The 18,370-nt window shown below is 35.4% G+C and overlaps 2 protein-coding genes across 7 annotated transcripts; one reads left to right on the forward strand and one right to left on the reverse strand.

Moving 5' to 3' along the window:
- The first annotated feature begins 17 nt into the window (after positions 1 to 17).
- LOC121865606 (COP9 signalosome complex subunit 6-like) lies at positions 18 to 13,303 on the forward strand. 2 transcript variants are annotated; one of them, XM_042365124.1, is made up of 9 exons: positions 41 to 152; positions 570 to 679; positions 4,931 to 5,087; positions 6,252 to 6,419; positions 6,651 to 6,782; positions 7,374 to 7,525; positions 8,350 to 8,512; positions 10,544 to 10,737; positions 11,987 to 13,303. In XM_042365124.1, exons 3-9 carry the CDS (start codon positions 4,934 to 4,936, stop codon positions 12,125 to 12,127), a joined length of 1,104 nt encoding a protein of 367 aa, XP_042221058.1. In that variant the 5' UTR covers positions 41 to 152; positions 570 to 679; positions 4,931 to 4,933; the 3' UTR covers positions 12,128 to 13,303. The 2 variants fall into 2 exon arrangements, with proteins under 2 accessions (XP_042221059.1, XP_042221058.1); XM_042365125.1 differs by lacking the exon at positions 570 to 679 and having other exon boundaries at positions 18 to 152.
- On the reverse strand, positions 12,846 to 18,313 carry LOC121865607 (DNA-directed RNA polymerase III subunit RPC9-like). 5 transcript variants are annotated; one of them, XM_042365126.1, is made up of 5 exons: positions 18,201 to 18,313; positions 17,825 to 17,989; positions 15,423 to 15,555; positions 14,251 to 14,403; positions 12,846 to 13,999 (listed from the first exon to the last, which is right to left on the reverse strand). In XM_042365126.1, the coding sequence occupies exons 2-5, from the start codon at positions 17,830 to 17,832 to the stop codon at positions 13,871 to 13,873; spliced, it is 423 nt and encodes a 140-aa protein (XP_042221060.1). In that variant the 5' UTR covers positions 17,833 to 17,989; positions 18,201 to 18,313; the 3' UTR covers positions 12,846 to 13,870. The 5 variants fall into 5 exon arrangements, with proteins under 5 accessions (XP_042221060.1, XP_042221063.1, XP_042221061.1 ...); XM_042365129.1 differs by having other exon boundaries at positions 18,148 to 18,261; XM_042365127.1 differs by having other exon boundaries at positions 18,091 to 18,248.
- Positions 18,314 to 18,370: the final 57 nt, after the last annotated feature.

Here is an 18,370-nt window from a genome sequence, read left to right on the forward strand (position 1 = left end):
CAAAACTCGAACCTCCACTTCTCGAAGCCTTGAACCGAGTCAAAGCTTCGAGATATGTTTTGTTTTGATTCTCGTTTTCTGTTGGTATATAATGTGTGGTTTGTTCTGAGCTGAGGAGATCCACTACAGTAGTTAATTGTTCTGCAAATAAGGTTATATCCAGAGTATTGTTGTATTATCTTAGCACAGGTAGTTGGTTATGATAGCTAAATGACTTAACGGATCATTCTAGGGTAACCAGAGTGATAATGGTTTCTTTTGTTTTGGATTGCCCAATGTAAGAAATTTATATTTATTTAGTGAAATCGTAATTCATTTTTTCATTGGTTTAGCTTATACATAAACATTGCCACTGTACAAACAATGTTAAACAGGTAGGCAGCCAAGGAAACTAGTGAAATCTTAATTCCATTGGGGACCTTATGTATGTTTGGGATGATTAAGCAAATAATAGATATAAGGTGTTTTTTTCTTTACATTATAGGAAACCAACAAAAAGGTGAAGTCAAACTCAAGCTGTGAATTTATGGGTTATTCTGGTTAACTCAGTCAGTTTACTTTCTCTTCAGGGAAGTGGTTAGTTAACAGAAGGCTGAGTGGTTGGTCTACAGTGTGGCTGGTTGTCTTGGTGCATGACAGAACTGGGGTCCGGACAAAACCCCCTCAGTTAAAGTGAAAGGTAGGACAAAAGGCCTTCAGTTAAAGTGCAAAATAGGTTAGGTTAGTATTGCACTCTGATTGGCTAATCGTCCATTACCGGCGAACAACTCGAGAACTGTATTTGACCGTGAATGGCGGCATTTGGCATTTATTTTTGCCGTGAGTCGATTGTTGTGTAGTTATCAACATACTTAACCATATTTCTGCTCTTCATGGAAACATATCATTATAAGAGGTGACATTTACTAGAACCTATTAGAACCTGACCTAACCAACCAAGGAAACCTACTTAACCTTATCTAACTTCCTAGCCGGGGGGCAGACCCCCATCATATTAAACAGAAAGTACTTAGCCAATCAAAGCGCACTCACGGTAAAATAGCATAAGTAGGAACTTGGCCGGTCACGGCAAAATATCCACTACAAATTATTATTTATCTTAGTTTTTTTTTTTTGTCCTACACTCAAGAGAACTACATAATGCATATGTGGCCGTAAATATGACAATTTCTACATTCCACAAAGTGAAATTGGTCATGGCTGGTCTTTTCCACAATAAATCATTTATGGGTTTCCATTGTTTATACGCTGTATATACTGTACTGTATACATGCACTGTGGATATTTATTCGGTTGTCGGTTAGGTAGGTTTTATAGACTAACCAGGAATTGAAAGAGTTGGCCAAAACTTTGTGAAAACATTAGGTATGTTTTAAAAGGTTTTTCTGGTAAGTTAGGTAGGTTACAGTAAATTTGCATAGTCACAAGTACTGAATTTGGAGAATTTTATGGTTGCAATCAATAGTTTAGACAATTCCATGACACTTTTCTTCTATGACGTTTCTCTTGCAAACAACCTAATCTAACCTCCTAACCTGGGGGGCTCTATCCCTCGGACACCCCCCCGCCAGCATATATAACGTCATTTGTGAGAGAAACGTTATTGAGGAAAAGTGTCTTAGAATTGTCTAAACTAATGATTGCAACCATAAAATTCTCAAAATTCAAATATTTGGTGACATGCAAAAATATTGTACCGGGTACTTTAGGTTCGGTTAGGTTAGTTAGATCAAGTACTAATAGGTTCTGTGCATTTTCATTTCCATTTATCTATTTAATACATTGTAATTGACGTTTCCACAAAGTTTTGTCCAATTCTTTCAACTGGTGTTAGTCTAAACATTAAACCTAACTGACAACCAGACAAATGTCCACTGATTTTTTTTATATGAGGTACATTCAGAACATTATGATGCTTTACATATTTGTCTTAGTTCCCCTGTTTAGCTATGTTGCAATTCATTTTAATCTTCAATTTTTTTATACTAATTCTGGAATGAATTTTTAATTTGTTATTTCTACTACAGGTACTGTACTTATCATCTTACTTGCTGTTCAAGTTGTCAGTCCGTTCTTTACTATCATGATACAGTACCTGGAGAATGTAATATTAAAAAAAAAGGGGTCTTAAACTATTGGGTACTTATTCAGTATTATTACCTACGTGATTTCAACATGAAATCATTTTTCTCGTATATTTATGGAAAATTATGTCATTTTTAAAAAAATGAAGAAATTGTTTTTCCATGAAAATGAAGGTGAGAAGCAAAGAAAATACCAAAATATACCAGAAAAGGGTAAAGGTGGAGGAGACGGTTAATACCAAAAGTGATTTATGGAATTGAACCAAAATTTCTGGAGATACTTTTTTCATGATACTGAACACAAAAATGAAAATGCACAGAATCTGATCTAACGAATCTAACCAAAGAAACCTCTCTAACCTTACCGAATTTCCTAACTGGGCAGCTCTGCATATTAAGCAAAAATAACTTACTATACTTTGTTATAGTACCAATGGAAGCAACTATCTTGAAGTAGCATGGTGGAATTTTACATTTTTTGTGGATGTGAAAGTACACTCAGACCAAGCGACTCGATTGTTGCTCTGAAATAAAGAGCAAACGACAAAACACGCCAAATCGACAGATTTTTCAGCAGAATATTTACGCTGACTAATTCATTTTTTTGTGTAGAGTTCTGGTACCTTCACTCTAGTTACTTACCAGGATGTTGTGGTGTATCACTACGTAGAAATTCTCTCCACCACCCGACATTCCATGTGATTTATACTTGATAAATGATGTTTTAATGAATTCCATTAATTTCCAACATCCATGTAAGTTATTGGTTATACTTTGTCATAACCAGTCAGTCATTACCTTTAATAATATTAAGACAGGGATCACAGATATGGGCAAATAATTGCCCTTACATTTATTTGGCAAGGTTCCATACACTGATTTACAATTTGCATGGATATATGAGTCACTCACATTCACGCCATAGTAAAAGTAATCTTGCAACGAGAGAGTTTTCAACCTAGGGACCACACATTTAATTACTCTACTATGATATGACTTAACAGAGCTTTAATTTCCCAAGTGATACATTCACTTTACTGGGGAATATAACCACTTTTATTTGTTTTTATTATGGGATTAGCCCATCAGGGCACAGGTCAATGACCCACATTAGGGCCTGGGGGCAAAAATATAATTTATGGTGGACCATAAATAAATACAAAACACAAAAAAAAAAAAAGATCTATCGTAAGAAAAACAATTGAAACCCTGCAATTGTGTGTAAATGAGGCAGAAAGTCAGATTAGCAACCTGGGATTTGGTCACAATTTTTTGTGGTCTTGGGGCCACATACTGCACTGTATGCAGCAGTCTGAGAGATGTAGCACATGAGCATTATTAGCAAGTATACTGTACTGTAGAGTGCTCAGACTGGGGAAGCTCTCAGTCTGCAATACTGGGACACAGTGATGAGAGGCATGATGTTACCACTGTGCTGTACCACCAATTATAAGTGTAAAGAAGAAAGTTTACATTTAGTACTGTACCACAAAATTATGATCACTGCCCTTAGGACCCAAGTGGAAATATTTAAATAGTTTTTGGGGTTATCCTGAGTGAATCATTCTGCTGTTTACCATTGTTTGTATACAATACTTCCACTGTCTTTGTACGCACTATCCAAAAAATATCTAAGATTTTGTGTTAGACAATATGTCACAGTGGCCAAAGGATTTTAACAACCATACTGAGACAACAGGAGTTACATTGTACATTTTGAAATTCCATGAACAACAAGTGTGCTGTGCACATCATTCAGTTAATTAAAAAATGTATCGCTTCATTTGATGAGCACCATTTTATCCTTCAGAATTTCACCTTAACTTACACAGAAATTTTTTATGTAGCTACAGTAGTTGCTTAATGTAGGAAATGGTTGCACAGTAAACTCTTGTTATTAACAGGGGTTAGGTTACAAGGAATGGCACGTATAGACAAAACGGCAAATAGCAACTTATACTACCTTAGTGCACTGCTGTATACCTATACCAAACTACCAGCCATGGCAGCACTCATCCCATCTTTTAACTTATCTAATAGTTCAACTTTCTTTGTCAAGGTCATCACTGACTTCTGCCTTTTATGTTTCGCTCCACTAGGATCACTAGCACTGACACTAGGCAGTCTGTAGGGACCATTTCACACAAATACACTAAAGTTTTGACCATAACACAAGAGATGCTGCATCGCACAAACGAGGAAGAGGAGACACTGTGGGTACGTGGGGGTGACTCGCTGCACTGCGGGAGAGGCTAATAATCTAGCCACCATCTGCTTATCGCGAATAACAAACCCTCGAATAGCAAGGGTTTATTGTATTGCATTTACTGTACAGTACCTTAAGTTTGATGCCCACTGGGATTGGATGTGAGAATGGCATTGTTCACCATAGATACCAGACTTTCTTGTACAATATATTAACATTGTATACAGTACTCATGGGAGATGGCCTCATTAGCTTTCAAAGGAAACCAGTTTGTCAAAATCAATAGAATTACAGTATCAAGTATAAATAGTTAAATGTATTATTACAACCAGGATTTTTTTTTTTACCAGGTTAACTAAGTGGTAATTTAAAATACCTCTCAGTTTTCTAGCCTTTAAATACAGTACTGTACCATCCATATCATTTGGGGATCCTTCCCTCTTGGAATTGGTTGACTGTTGTATGGTTGTTTAGGTAGCATTTTCACTGTAATAAAAAAGATTGATACCATGGCTAACTGCTCACCTGTACCCTTACAAAGGGATTGCATGATCAGTCACCCAATTTCAAAAGTTATCAGACATGTTTTGCACAACATTTCAGTCTGATATTTATTTCACAGAATTTTGCTTCCATTTAGGTAATGGCAAGTATGGAAGTAGATGAAGATGTGGCAGCTGAGGCCACTTCATCATCCCAGTCAGTAGCTGTAGAGAGCTCCAGCCAGGCTGCTAGTGGCATTGTAAATGTTGCTGCCCCCACCTCACCACTACCACCACCATCTCAGTCATCATCAGGTTTGTACAGCTACAATATCAGTAACCATTATGAGAACTCGTGTTGTGCTTGGTGGTAAAAAACAAAGCATAAGGTATGGAGGAATGTGACATTTTCTGTGTTTACAACAATCATGTAAGGAGGAACATTATATGTTCCATTTTCAAAATATTCTCAGTGCACCCCACCATGTTAATTCCATTTTGCAGCACCAAACAATTTAAAAGAACTCTGAGACTATACAAAACTTTGTTAAGCACTTTCAATATTCTTTATTAACACTAACATATTACTGTACTCTTTTGTCTATATGAAGAAACCAGAATGATCAGGAAACAGGGATCCAGTGAAATTTTAGATTGATTCACTAGATGATGATCTGGTTCTAGATAAAAAACAAGGATGGATTAATAATGTCCTGGGTGCCAGGCAGTGCCCCAATCATGGGCCCCCCTTCACTCCTGCACTCATGTAGACATCATACAATAAATTTTATTGGTGGACTAAATTGTAGAACACCATAAACTCTTGTAATATTTTATTAGGCTTCTAATAGATCACATCCACTTAACTACATATTTTGATGAAACTGTACCACAGTGAAACATCTATTTAACTGACTATATATACAGTATATATATATATATATATATATATATATATATATATATATATATATATATATATATATATATATATATATATATATATATATATATATATATATATATATATATATATAATACACACACACACCTGTAGTGTATATGGTATTCGTTTGTTTGTTTGTTTACCATATTTTCTCACGGCTACTTGTCGGCACCCCTGCTATCTAATGGCCAATTTGAATAATTTGAGCATGTAACATATAACAAACAGTACTGTAGGTCTAATTTATAAACTAAAATTTCCAGTGCAATACTAAATAAACAGTACAGGAATAATTTACTGTTACCTTATACTGTACGGGTAGCTATGGGCCCCTTTGAAGCCTTGGGCCTGGGCAGCCACCTTTTCCACCTCCACCTTAATCAAACTGCTTATTTTAGACTACACCTTTAGTTTTGTTACTTTATAAAGTTAGGCCATAATTGAAGGTATTTACTCTATAGATGTACAGTATTTTAATTATATAAGGATAGATATAATTAGGGATTATAATAATGATGGTGCATTCTGTTTAGTTGTTGGAGGAGGCAGTAGCAGTGATGGGGTCAGTGCAGGTGGAGACTCGGTGATGGCATCAGCAGGGACAGTGGGCAGTGTCTCTGTGTCACTCCATCCCTTGGTTATACTCAATATCTCTGAACATTGGACCCGACAGAGAGCTCAGGAAGGCAAACCTGTACAAGGTAAGTATTGAATGTTCTTTGTCCTTAATCTCCTTTGGATCTCTTCAGTTTATGTGAGGCAGCATTGATTCACTCTTCCTGCAGTAATAGATGTATTCTGGTACCTGTATGGTATTCTTCCACAACAAGGCCCCAGATATCTATCCAGTTTATTTCAGTCATTTTATATGACCGATTAAGAGTATCTTATAAGTGTACATGACCTTTATGTATATTTGTATATATTTACAGTGCTAGGAGCTCTGATTGGGAAGCAAGCTGGCCGCCATATTGAGATAATGAATTCTTTTGAACTGAGTGATGATGAATTGGATGGCAATATCATCATTAACCGCGAATATTATACACTTAAGGAAGAGCAGTGTAAGTATATTGGCTAATATTGTACTGTACTGTATAGTGCTATTGCTTTTTGTTCTCTTTGTTAGTAGTTTATTTGTTCTAATCCCTGAACTGCACAATTGTGTAGAAATACTTTTAATATGTATTCTTACTCTCCTGACCTAACTGGTTTTAACACACTTTCTGGTGAATTTGAATACAGTACAGCAGTATGACATGTGAACTGCATTGCATATTACTAAAATCATTGAACACAGAGCTGGATTTAAAAAGGAATTATCCACATTTATGTAGCTTATTATGGGGGAAGTATGGCTAAAACTTGATTTAAAGGTGGTTTTATATCAGGTAGAGACACTGTTATATCTTGTCATTAGGACCCACTGTTTTCACTGGTGATGTACAGTACTGAGTGTGACTCAAAAAATATTGGGTGTGTTGAATTATTGGTGAAAGATATTTGAGGCTGTGAATAGTGAATTCAGGATCAAGTTATAATAGGAAAGACATGAAAATTTTCCTCACTGATAAAGAAATTGTTGAAAATTATAGATAAGAAAAAATATTGGGTATTGTTGATTTTTATTTTTATTATTTTTTTTCTGCTGTCAGACAAACAAGTGTTCAGTGACATGGACCTACTGGGATGGTATACAACTGGTGACACTCCTGGACCCCCAGACCTCTTAGTTCACAAGCAAATCTATGACCTCTTGGACAGTCCCATATTCCTGAAGCTGAACCCTATGGCACGCCACACAGATGTAAGTGACATTGTGTAGTGAAATTTATTCTGTGGTATAAATTATTTCAAAATTGAAATATAGAAGAAAGTAGACAATGCATAAAGTAGGAAAATTTTTGGCAGGTTTAAGTTTAGGTTAGTGAACAAGGAGCAAATTAGAAACAATAGAAATTAAGTGCTGGGAGCAGTAAGTGGGGAGAGGATGCTGAAAAAAATAAATATACTGTATAGAAATAAAAAGATATGAAAGATAAAAAAAAGTGTTGGACAGAAATGCTGTTAGGGTTTGCTGAGAATGGAAAGTGAAAAATTAGCTAGTAAGAATAGGATATAGTTATGAGACAGATGGTAGGAGCGATAGGGAAGATCAAGAAGGGCAGGGAGGGATGTGGTGAAGCAAATTAAATGACCATCCTGGAATGAATGACAGAAGATCCTGGAGTCGAATAATTTTTTAGGGGAACAAGGATGCCAAGTTAAATGAAACAACAGGCTAATGTCACATAGGTATTTGAGGGCTTTGTATCACGGAAGAATACTGCATTAATAGTACTGTATTAAAATGGATAAGTGACAGCAATGAAAGGAGAGTCTGTGTGTGTTTGCTCTTGATTCCAAGCACCATACATGTAGCTGAAAAAGACTTGAAAGAACAAGAAAAAGTGTTGTTAATGGAATGCCTGGAAGATACTGTATATCAACATAAACTTCCGTGACTGTATATAGGAAGTACAACAGTGTACAGTCTTAGATATTGATAGACTGTACAGTAATTGTTACATAATTGTGTGGAGATTACTAATTCTGTTTCAAATTAATATGATTTTCTTTTTCCTGTAACAGCTGCCAGTAAGCATATTTGAGAGTGTCCTGGATTTAGTGAATGGAGCCCCCACCATGCTGTTAGTGGAACTGCAGTATACAATAGCTACTGAGGAGGCTGAACGTATTGGTGTGGACCACGTGGCTAGAATGTCATCACACGACACCCAGGAAAGTTCCCTTGGTCAGTGTCGCGATCATGTGCTTTGTTATGATAGTACAGTAATATATACTGTATATTTCCATAGCTCAGTTGGTAGAGCTTAGTTGGTTAGATAAATTACAGTGTAGCATCAAGTATCATTACAATTTATTAGAACATTGTACTCTATTGGCAAGATATTTGTTGTTTTAGATAGGAAAGGCTAGTATATAGGAATATTGTAAAAAAATTCCCAAACTAATAATTTGATCATAAAGACATAGTAATATCTCTGTTAGCCGGAATCCTTCAAACCTGGAACTCTCCGATAGCTGGAATTGAAATTTTCTCAGAAAATCGTTCCCAAAGTCAGAATTTCCTGGAAAATTCTGACTTTGGGAATGATTTTCTGAGGGACACATTTACCAGAAAATTTTCCCAAAATTCGGAAAATTCCAGGGATGGGGCGGTTTTTATCCGGGTTTGAGAGATGAAAATCATGTACATTTTCCGGAAGTTCCTAGAATTTTTTTCCGGTACCAGGAAAATTTCGGGGATGGGGGATGTTTTTCTGAGTTTGAGAGATGATGTAATGGGCAATTTATGGACCTTATGAGAACTTTTTCTGTTACCCGGATAATTCCGGGGATGAGGGATTTTTTTCGGCTTTGAGAGAGTCATCCAGTTACCTGGAAATCTTTCATTCCCAGAAGTGATCTGCACCAATTGTTCAGGGTAACAGAGATATTACTGTATTCATTATTTTGTAATTTCTAGTAAAAAAGTATATGAACATGTAATGTATGGCAGCAGGCTATATTCCTATTTTTTTGTGATTTTACTCTTTTAAATGCAGGGGCAGATTCAGGAATATCAGCGGGGGGGGGTCCATGATGTTGTGGGTGGGGAAACATGGAGAGCAGAGCGAGCCCACCCAGTTGAGGGTTTTGGGGTGGATGTGAGCTCGCCCCCCTTTTTTTTTTTTAATCTGACCAGTATCATGGGCTTTTTGAGGCCATTTTGAAGCCATGTGCACTTGATATTAGGAGGTATTCTGAAGTCAATAATAGTTACTTTTTACTATTCAAAAATGCCTGAGTGCAATATTGCATTAAAGAAAAAGTATAGGGATTTTCTGATGAAGAGGGGGGGGGGGTTCTGGACCACCAGGACCTCCTCTGGATCTGCCCCTGGTATGTACTTAATTACTTACTAGGATATAATTAGTATAGTATAGGTACCTGCAGTTTAACTATGGGATTATTATTACCAAACTATTTTTTGTCATTTAAATAATTTCACAAATTTAAATAACAAATAAACTATGGTGGGAACTACCTAGTTCATGAGTTTAAGTTTCAAACTTATTGATGGTAAAGTCATTTATGCTCAAGATTCTTCACTATTAAATGGGAAAATCCAAGTTCATCTGCCATGATCCTTAGTACAGTACTGTACAATACAGTATTATATTCTCAGATGTGACGCCTTTATATTTCATCATATAATTCCACATTTCATCACCCAGGACCAAAACCACACCTTTGTTTGCTGTCATCTTTTCAGATACTGTACTCCAGACATCATGCCCTCACTTATCTTTTATGCACACTTCTCTACCTTTCAATATTGTTTTGCACAAAATCAAAACATTCAGGTACCTTTTTTCACGGTACTTTGTTGATTTTTCTTACTTTCTTTGTTAGGTCCTTTGAAATTCAAACATCCTAGTCTAAGCTTTTATTTTATTTTCCGTCACATAGTACAGTTGCGGAAATGTGTTCATATGCCCCCTGTGGTAACCCGTGTCTCCATATGGCCAATCTATATGATCAATAGCAAACCTATCTACCACTCACGTCGATTGTTACTCAACCAATACCCATTCATTCATAAATAGTGATACTACTGTGACAATGTCGTTTGGAGACACAGGTTACCACAGGGGGTGTAGGAATATATTTCTGCAACTGTACAGTACAATAAGGTGGAGTTACTACCACCATGTCCTTAGACTGGGGCTTGTCACACCCCATTATCTCATTCTGTACTTGTTCTAATATTTTATTACAGTTGCAGAAAATCTTCAAGCACAGTACAGTGCAATCAAGATGTTGGCTAGTCGAGTGCGCCTAATTGCGGAATATGTTCGTGCCAGCCAACGTGGTGAGGTGGACTTCAATCATGAGATTCTTCGGCAGGTCAATGCTTTGGCTCATCGACTGCCAGTACTAAATAGCGATAAGTTCCGTGGAGAATTTTATAATGTAAGTGCTTATCTTACACGTTTATATTTTACAGTAAAAAGAAAATTGTTTTAGACAGTTAAACTTATTTCTGCTAGTTAATACATATATTATACAGAATTAAGATGTGAGAAGCATGTATAAACATTTGGAATATCTGGTTAATGACATACTGTATTGGTACAGTACATGCACAGACAATCTTATATACATAGTGTGCAAAAAAGTAAATGTAATAACTATCATTAGGTCAAAAACATGAAGGGAATAAAAAAAAATTTGTGTGTGAGAGCAGGAGGGTGAGCATCCCCAGCCGGGCTGGGTTGCTATGGTGTGGCTCGAGGCTAAGTAGCCAGCATTTATGCAAGTAGTGGCTGTGTTTAACATTCATTTAGCTTTTCATTAATGCTTTTAGCTGCATTTATTGATCTAGATACTATTAATGTAGTAAATTACAGTACAGTAATTGTGTACTATTTATCATTAGTTAGGTATGTTTTTTTGTTGTTCATGAACTGATTTCATATTTTTGAAGTATGATATTGTGGTTTTCTTGTCATTGGGAACCGAACCCTATTTTTTCCATGTGTTTTTTTATTTACTACGGTATACAAAAAAAAAATCTCAGGAACCTAACACATTCATGTAGTGAGGGATACCTGTACTGATATCCCTTGAAATACGTATGCCAATTTGCAAAATTTTATTTTTACACCTCCATATCTTATATGAAAGCAAGTATTCACTTAAACAAATAACAATCACATTTTGACACCCATTTTTCTTTAAAGAATGTGAACTATTTGCTGTCTCTTGGTCAAGATGGCCACCCAGGATGCACAGAGAACACTTACCGTATACTGTATACATTACACTAGTGTTGCATATGTTTATCATTTCCGATCTATTTATTCAATACTATTATTTTTACATGATGTATTGTATGAAAAACCCACCAATTGACTAGCATTTTCCTTACCCCAGAACATAAACACCAATATATGGGCTCTACCATTTGATATATGAGTGCTTTCATTCCTACAGAATGTAACCCCCCAATAATACAGTACTGTACATGGTTTATACCATTTGGTAATTTTTTTTTTACTTAACGAACAGATTTCCAGGAACACAACCCCTTAGTATATCAGGGGATACCTACATAAGGGAGAAAATGCATTATTGTACAGTATACAGTACTGTACTTCTATTGTGTAATTTCATTACTGTATACTCTCCAACTAATAACTATTTCACTCTCTCCCAACAGCAATGTAATGATGTAGCACTGATGTCATATCTTGGAACAATAACCAAGTGCTGCAACACTATGAATCGATTTATCAACCGTTTCAATCTTTTGCATGAAAGACTAGCCATGGGGCGTCGGATGCGTGGGCTTTTCTTTTGAGATGGGCTTATCCTTAAAAATTGCTTAATATTGTTTTAGAAAACTACAGGGCATTTGAGCTCAAAATCACTTGACCTTTGAATATGACTGGTCCTCATTAAATTATGGTTATATGATCAAAATTATAAACTCTAGGGATTTTCAGTTTGATTCCATGATCATGCTTGATTTTGAAGTGTGTATACTAAATTATGAAGCCTTCATAGTTAAGTTTTGCTATCATGCTCATCTTTATATTCTAATAGATTATTTTCAAGTTTCACTCAAGTTCTATTGTTAGAAATAATAATTTGGTATTTGTTGAGTATAGCACTGCCTGCTTATAAAAGCGACAAAAAATCTTGTAAGAATAAATGAAGTTTAAGTTTTTGTTCCATAAATTAATTATTTCCCCAGTTTTCTGTAGTATTTTTCCAGTTTTCTTGATATTTACATAAAAATATTGCATTATTTGGACCGAGCAAAGAGTAAGCATTAATGGGTAAGGTGCATATGTTTGTTTTTATGATGGCAAACTACAATGTCCAACCAAATCAAACTTAATTATTCAAGGAATTTCAAGATTTACTCCCACCTTTTTCATTTGTTAGGTTTAAATTATAGTAATTATTTAATTCATTGTATTTGGGGTCTGAAATAAACAGATGTAGTGTTTCTCTGTAAATTTTACTCAAATAAAAAGTCCTAAGAATGTGAAGATAAATGAAAAATACAACTATTTATTTATATAATTTATTTTTTATAAAATAATGTTATAAGCAGGAATAACATAGCTATATTTAACAATTACCATAATTTTCATAATAGCAATAGCTGACAACTTGTTTCACACCATTTGGCATGTAAAGGCAGTCACATGATAAACCCAAAGTAAAACTGATTACCGTAATATGCTGTTTTTCTACATTGATTTAAAATATAAAGATTAACCATAGGAAGTTAGAAAAACTAATCCTTTATATTTTTGAGCTTGAAAGGTTTTCTACTGGATCCAAAGTTTTATTTCATGACTTAAAATCTGAGCCAGTAACTGTTGGAGGATATGGTTCTTATATGGACATAACTCTTGCTACAGATTTTCAATGCCCTATATGTTAGCATACGAGTATAATTGAGCTAATGACAGAACGAAGTTTTGGAATGTTAAAAAATTACAATAAACCATAACACCTCAAATAAAATATTTCAATGTAACCCTTGTGTACAGAGCAGTGAATACATATTTTATGCCCTTACAGATATGGAATAACTGCAGCACATTCCATATTTCTTGTACACTAATGCTAGGTTTACATATAATTGCAGAAGACTTGCTTATTAGTCACATTTCTCTCATTATAATGTAGGTAAAAACTACCTTCGTTGAACAAAAAATTTACGATGGTGTGATGGTTGCAAAAAAATTATGTAAAATTGGAAACCGAAATCTTGGGCTGAAAAGCATACCGGTTATACTGTACTGTAACTTCCCGTACTGTAGTCACAAAATTAGCTGTCGATGGCAAAATTTACTGGGTGATTAGAAGCTGTATAGTTGTTTCTTGGGTAAAACCTTCCAGCTAAATACATAAACCAAAGTGTCAAGTATTCTCGGCATTCCCATTCTGGTACCCACACTGCATGACAAGATTTCTTTTCATTTTGGTTTTAAAAATATTAATATCACATGCGGTAAAACATCTTTTTCATAAATAAAATTTAGTCTGAAATACAAAAAGGAGGCGAGTCTTGATAGGTCCTTCGCTATTGTCCAGGTGCACCATTAACCATCTGATGTGTACCAGCATTATTGTCTGAGAAGTGCAGTTCCACCAGTGAAATAAGTTCTTCTACTTGTTCCTCAGTCAGCCTGTCCTCACTCTCTTCAATTATCTGAAAAACATAAATTCCATAATCTATCTACCATACTTTTCCTCCTTGCTAATTAAAGCATTCAGTGCAGGCTGACATGAAAATTTTTCTACTGACTGAAGTACCAGTACAGTACTAAATTACAGCTGTATGTCATTATTATTGTTTCACCCCAAAACTCGACTAATCTGAAAATGCTTGGTGTAAACCCGTTTCAGTATAGCACAATTATACTGTACTGACATTATAAACAATACTGTCTCACTTATTACCAACTGCATTTCCACTGGTGTTGTTGGTCGCAGGTTAATCAGCTGCAGTTTCTCAGCTTTGGTAAGCTTGAATTCTTTCACAGATTGAAGGAATCTTTGGATAATTTCTGGAGTCTGATTCCTACAGGGAGTTTTTTCCAAATATTTCAGAGTCTGTAAAAACAAAACATTAGTACTGTAGTTCCAATCTCAGTAATTCATTATAAAAAGATTCTGTACACTAGAGTAAATACGTTTATTGTCTCTGGTTTAATTACCTTTTTTATATAAATTGTAGGAATGAGTATTGCACAGGGAAGAGAATGGGATTTAAAAAAAAATTAAGAGGGGAGCTCTTAAAAAAAAAAAAAAAGAGAAAGCTAAAAGGTCTGATACAGTACAGAAATTCCCAAGAGGATTATAGAGCAAAAGATCGTGTTTTAACTGTTGAATAAATTTTCCTGTACAGTCGCAGACAAAAGTTCACACCCTATGATGAAACCAAGTTATGGGAATGAGCCTCTCAACTTAGTTACCCTGACTATCACCTGGTGTGGGTGTGTTGTTTTATTTCATTTGGGACTGATGCTGCTACATTTTGGGAGGGAGCAAACTTTTGATCCCAACTGTATAGTAAATGACATACTGTACCTTTTCCTACTACAATATTCAATTATATCCCAATTTACAAAAGGGTTCCATTCCCGAAAAAAAAAATTACTTTGTAAATTATAACACATTTTCCAAAGGCTCCCCTTATATCTGCTTAGCTACATTTCTAAGAAAAAAAAAAATTTCCCAAAACCACAAAACATGTTTTAATGAAAAATTTTGGCATACATTAATTATGATTATAAGCCAATAATAAACATAATAATTTTACTGAAAAAAATATCATTAGTGTAATTATTATTACAGTACTGTAAATGTTATACTGTACTACCTGTACTTTGAGAAACCAAATGAGCTTTCAAACACAGAGTTTGAAGCTTTATACAGTACAGGGTACAGTACAATATTCTCTTTGGGGGAGGCAGCTACAAAACACCCTTAATTCACTTTAAAACATTTATGAAAAAACTACAAAATAATATCCATTTTTATTGAATTAAAAAGAAAAATGCTGCAAGGTAAATTTTATTAAACACGCAATATAATGATTTGGAACAATAAAGAATCTTTACTTAACATACATCATAAGCAATGTTGGCGAGGTGTGTTTGAGTCTTTGCAAGGTTACGTCTGCCTTTGCTACCTTGCTGGCACAAGTCTTGCAGCAGTGTAAATACTTCACAGTTGCTCAGCACTGCCCCCTTACTATTTACTCTGCAATACATAAAGAAGATAAAAATATTTTTTTTATGCAAAATGGCCAAGTAGCCTTCTATCATCTGTTTTTCCACCAATCAGAACGAATGTTGGACAAAGAGAAGTAATCAAGGATCTGTGAATGGTTAAATAGGTAATTATCCATCTTAGCCCAGGCAGGTAATGAGCCTATCAGTGGCACAGAGAATAAAGTAATGACCTGGGTTTTGGCATAGAAAGAATTTTTTTTATGTACTGTATCCTGTACCATATAGTGTACAGTGTTTCAATGTGCTTTGACTAATTCTCACCTTCACTGCTTATGCAAATAAGAAGATACTGTATGGAGATATGAACCGGACCCCCCCCCCCCCCTGTGGGGGCACTATCGAACCTAACAAACAGCTTAACCCAAACCAGTAATAGTGAAGTAGATGGCTAACACCAGAAGGAGTTGTTCGATTACATTCACATTTTCCACACGATCTTTGGAAAATGGTATGCGATAAAAACAGCACGACAAGTTTTTATTTTAATTATAAATTTTTTCCCTCTATCTACAATAATAAATTACCTGCAGTAGGCAGACAGAGTATGAACAATGTGGAAATTGGGGGGCAAAATATGGTGAAAGAAAACTGATCACATGGCATTAAGATGATGTCTCCAAGTGCTTTGTACATGAAGAAATTAATTATTTACCGTACATATTCCACTGAAAATCTGCCATGTCAAATGGTTGTTGTCATCCACTCTTTGTTTGTGCAATAACCGAGTGTACTTTCATGTCCACTAAAAATTTAAAATTACACCATACCGCTTCAAGAAAGTTGCTTTCATTGGTACCAGATATCAAAGTAAGCACTTTCTGTTTAATATCCCATGGGGTTCGGGTGTCGGAACCCATGGCTAGGAAGTTATGTCAGTTTAGGTAAGTTTCTTTGGTGGTTAGGTCAGGTTCTGTACATTGTCACATAGTTTTTATTATTTACTATCATCCAAAGAATATCTCTGGAAAAAATTAACAAAATTGAGCTACTCCTTCTGGTGTTTGCCATCTACTCCACCTTTAAGGTCTTAACCTCCTAACCTAATGCTGTGCTTCTAGCTGGGTGGGGGGGCCTTCAACTCATTGGCCCCCTTCTGGGATATTGAAATGTCATACCATGCTGAAGTCCTGGTTTAGGCTAATATGAAGGACTTCACAGCCGATGTATTATTTGTTTTATTGTTTATATTCTTACGATATTTTCATCTGTGAGTTCTCATATACCCAGTACTAATAATGATTTTATGGAAATTTGATTCATGTGGTAGATAATTAGGCCACTAGGCACATACTATTTTGTCTAGTGCACACTACTTTGTCTTTCTCGGCGTGATGCTACGGTACACAGTCAATCACCTCCGATCGATGCCAGTGCATGTTTGTGAGCCATAAGGATTGGGCGGCTGCTCTCACATCCACAAAAAACATAAAATTACACCATATAATAGTAAGTTCTTTCTGTTTAATATGTCGGGGAGTCTGGAGGGCTGAGCCTCACAGCTAGAAAGTTAGGTAGGTGTCTTTGGTTAGGTTGACGCGTTCTTCTAACAACGCTTCTGCCGTTTGTTTTTCTTGTCAACTAAGGTTAGGGTAGGTTGAATTTAGAAATAACCACTGTCACACATTTTCCGTAACTATGACAGTATCCACTATACAACAGAGAAATTGCAGCATTTTAAAATTAGTTTTCAATGAAAAATCAGCAGCTGTGAAATCATAAATAATTACCCTGGTTTATGTACTACAAAGAACATTAACCAATAAATATGGTACTCGGAAATATGGCACCGGATAAATGGCACAGGAAAAATGGCACTGGAAAAATGGCACAACAAATTTCACTTCGAGCTCACGAACCACAAACGAGTTAATGAGCCATGGCGTGCATTGGTTAGGTCATGTTATAAAATTTTTCCAAAAACAAAGTTAATAAAAATTAATGTGCCATTTTCCTAGTCTGATGATTATGCCTTTTTTTAGTGCCATATTTTCCTATTGCCATTTTTCCTGTGCCATTTTTCCTGTGCCATTTTCTACTGTGCCATTTTTCCTACATTCAATAAATATGCAATACCTTCTTTTTTTTTAAGATACTAATACCATTTTAGGTTAGGCAGATAAGGTTGGATGGTAAGCCTCTCTTTAACCTATTATATAATTTTACATTTAGATTTCAGTTTAATTTAATGCCAAAAGTAACAATTATATTTAACGGATGCACACACACATAATACTCACACCTCCATATTGCAGTTGTAAGGTTATAATATGTGTTTCACCACGTGTTGAAGCAGCTGATAAACGGCTCGGATAAATGTCTTTTTGTCTTCTATATTTCCTCCCGTCTATCTGTTCCTCTATTGTGAATCTTCCTCACTTCTTGCACTTTCTTCCATACGCAAACTGTAATTCATGCAAAAATACGTATTTATAGCATCAACAGTGCTTTCCTCCTTTGTACAGAATAAAAATTTACTTGTAATCATTCAATATGGGGAACTTACAGCATTGGTTTAAGGCAGAAGGTAGAAAATAAATATAATAACCAGTTAATACTTGACTGTAAGGGTTACTATTTGTTCAAGCTGACAGGTAGAGTATATGGTCATCTTACTGGGAGTGTGACGACCTGTAGAGTAATATTACGTCACTTTTTATAGAAATTCGTTAAGCATTAAGCCGAGTCGTATATCTTTAGGCATGTATCCATTTCCTATACTCTTACTCTATTATTATCTACTTATATGCAAATGCTATCGAATTTTTGGACACATAGTATTAAAC

This window comes from Homarus americanus, unplaced genomic scaffold, assembly GCF_018991925.1.
Source record: "Homarus americanus isolate GMGI-L3 unplaced genomic scaffold, GMGI_Hamer_2.0 scaffold9358, whole genome shotgun sequence".
NCBI lineage: Eukaryota > Metazoa > Arthropoda > Malacostraca > Decapoda > Nephropidae > Homarus > Homarus americanus.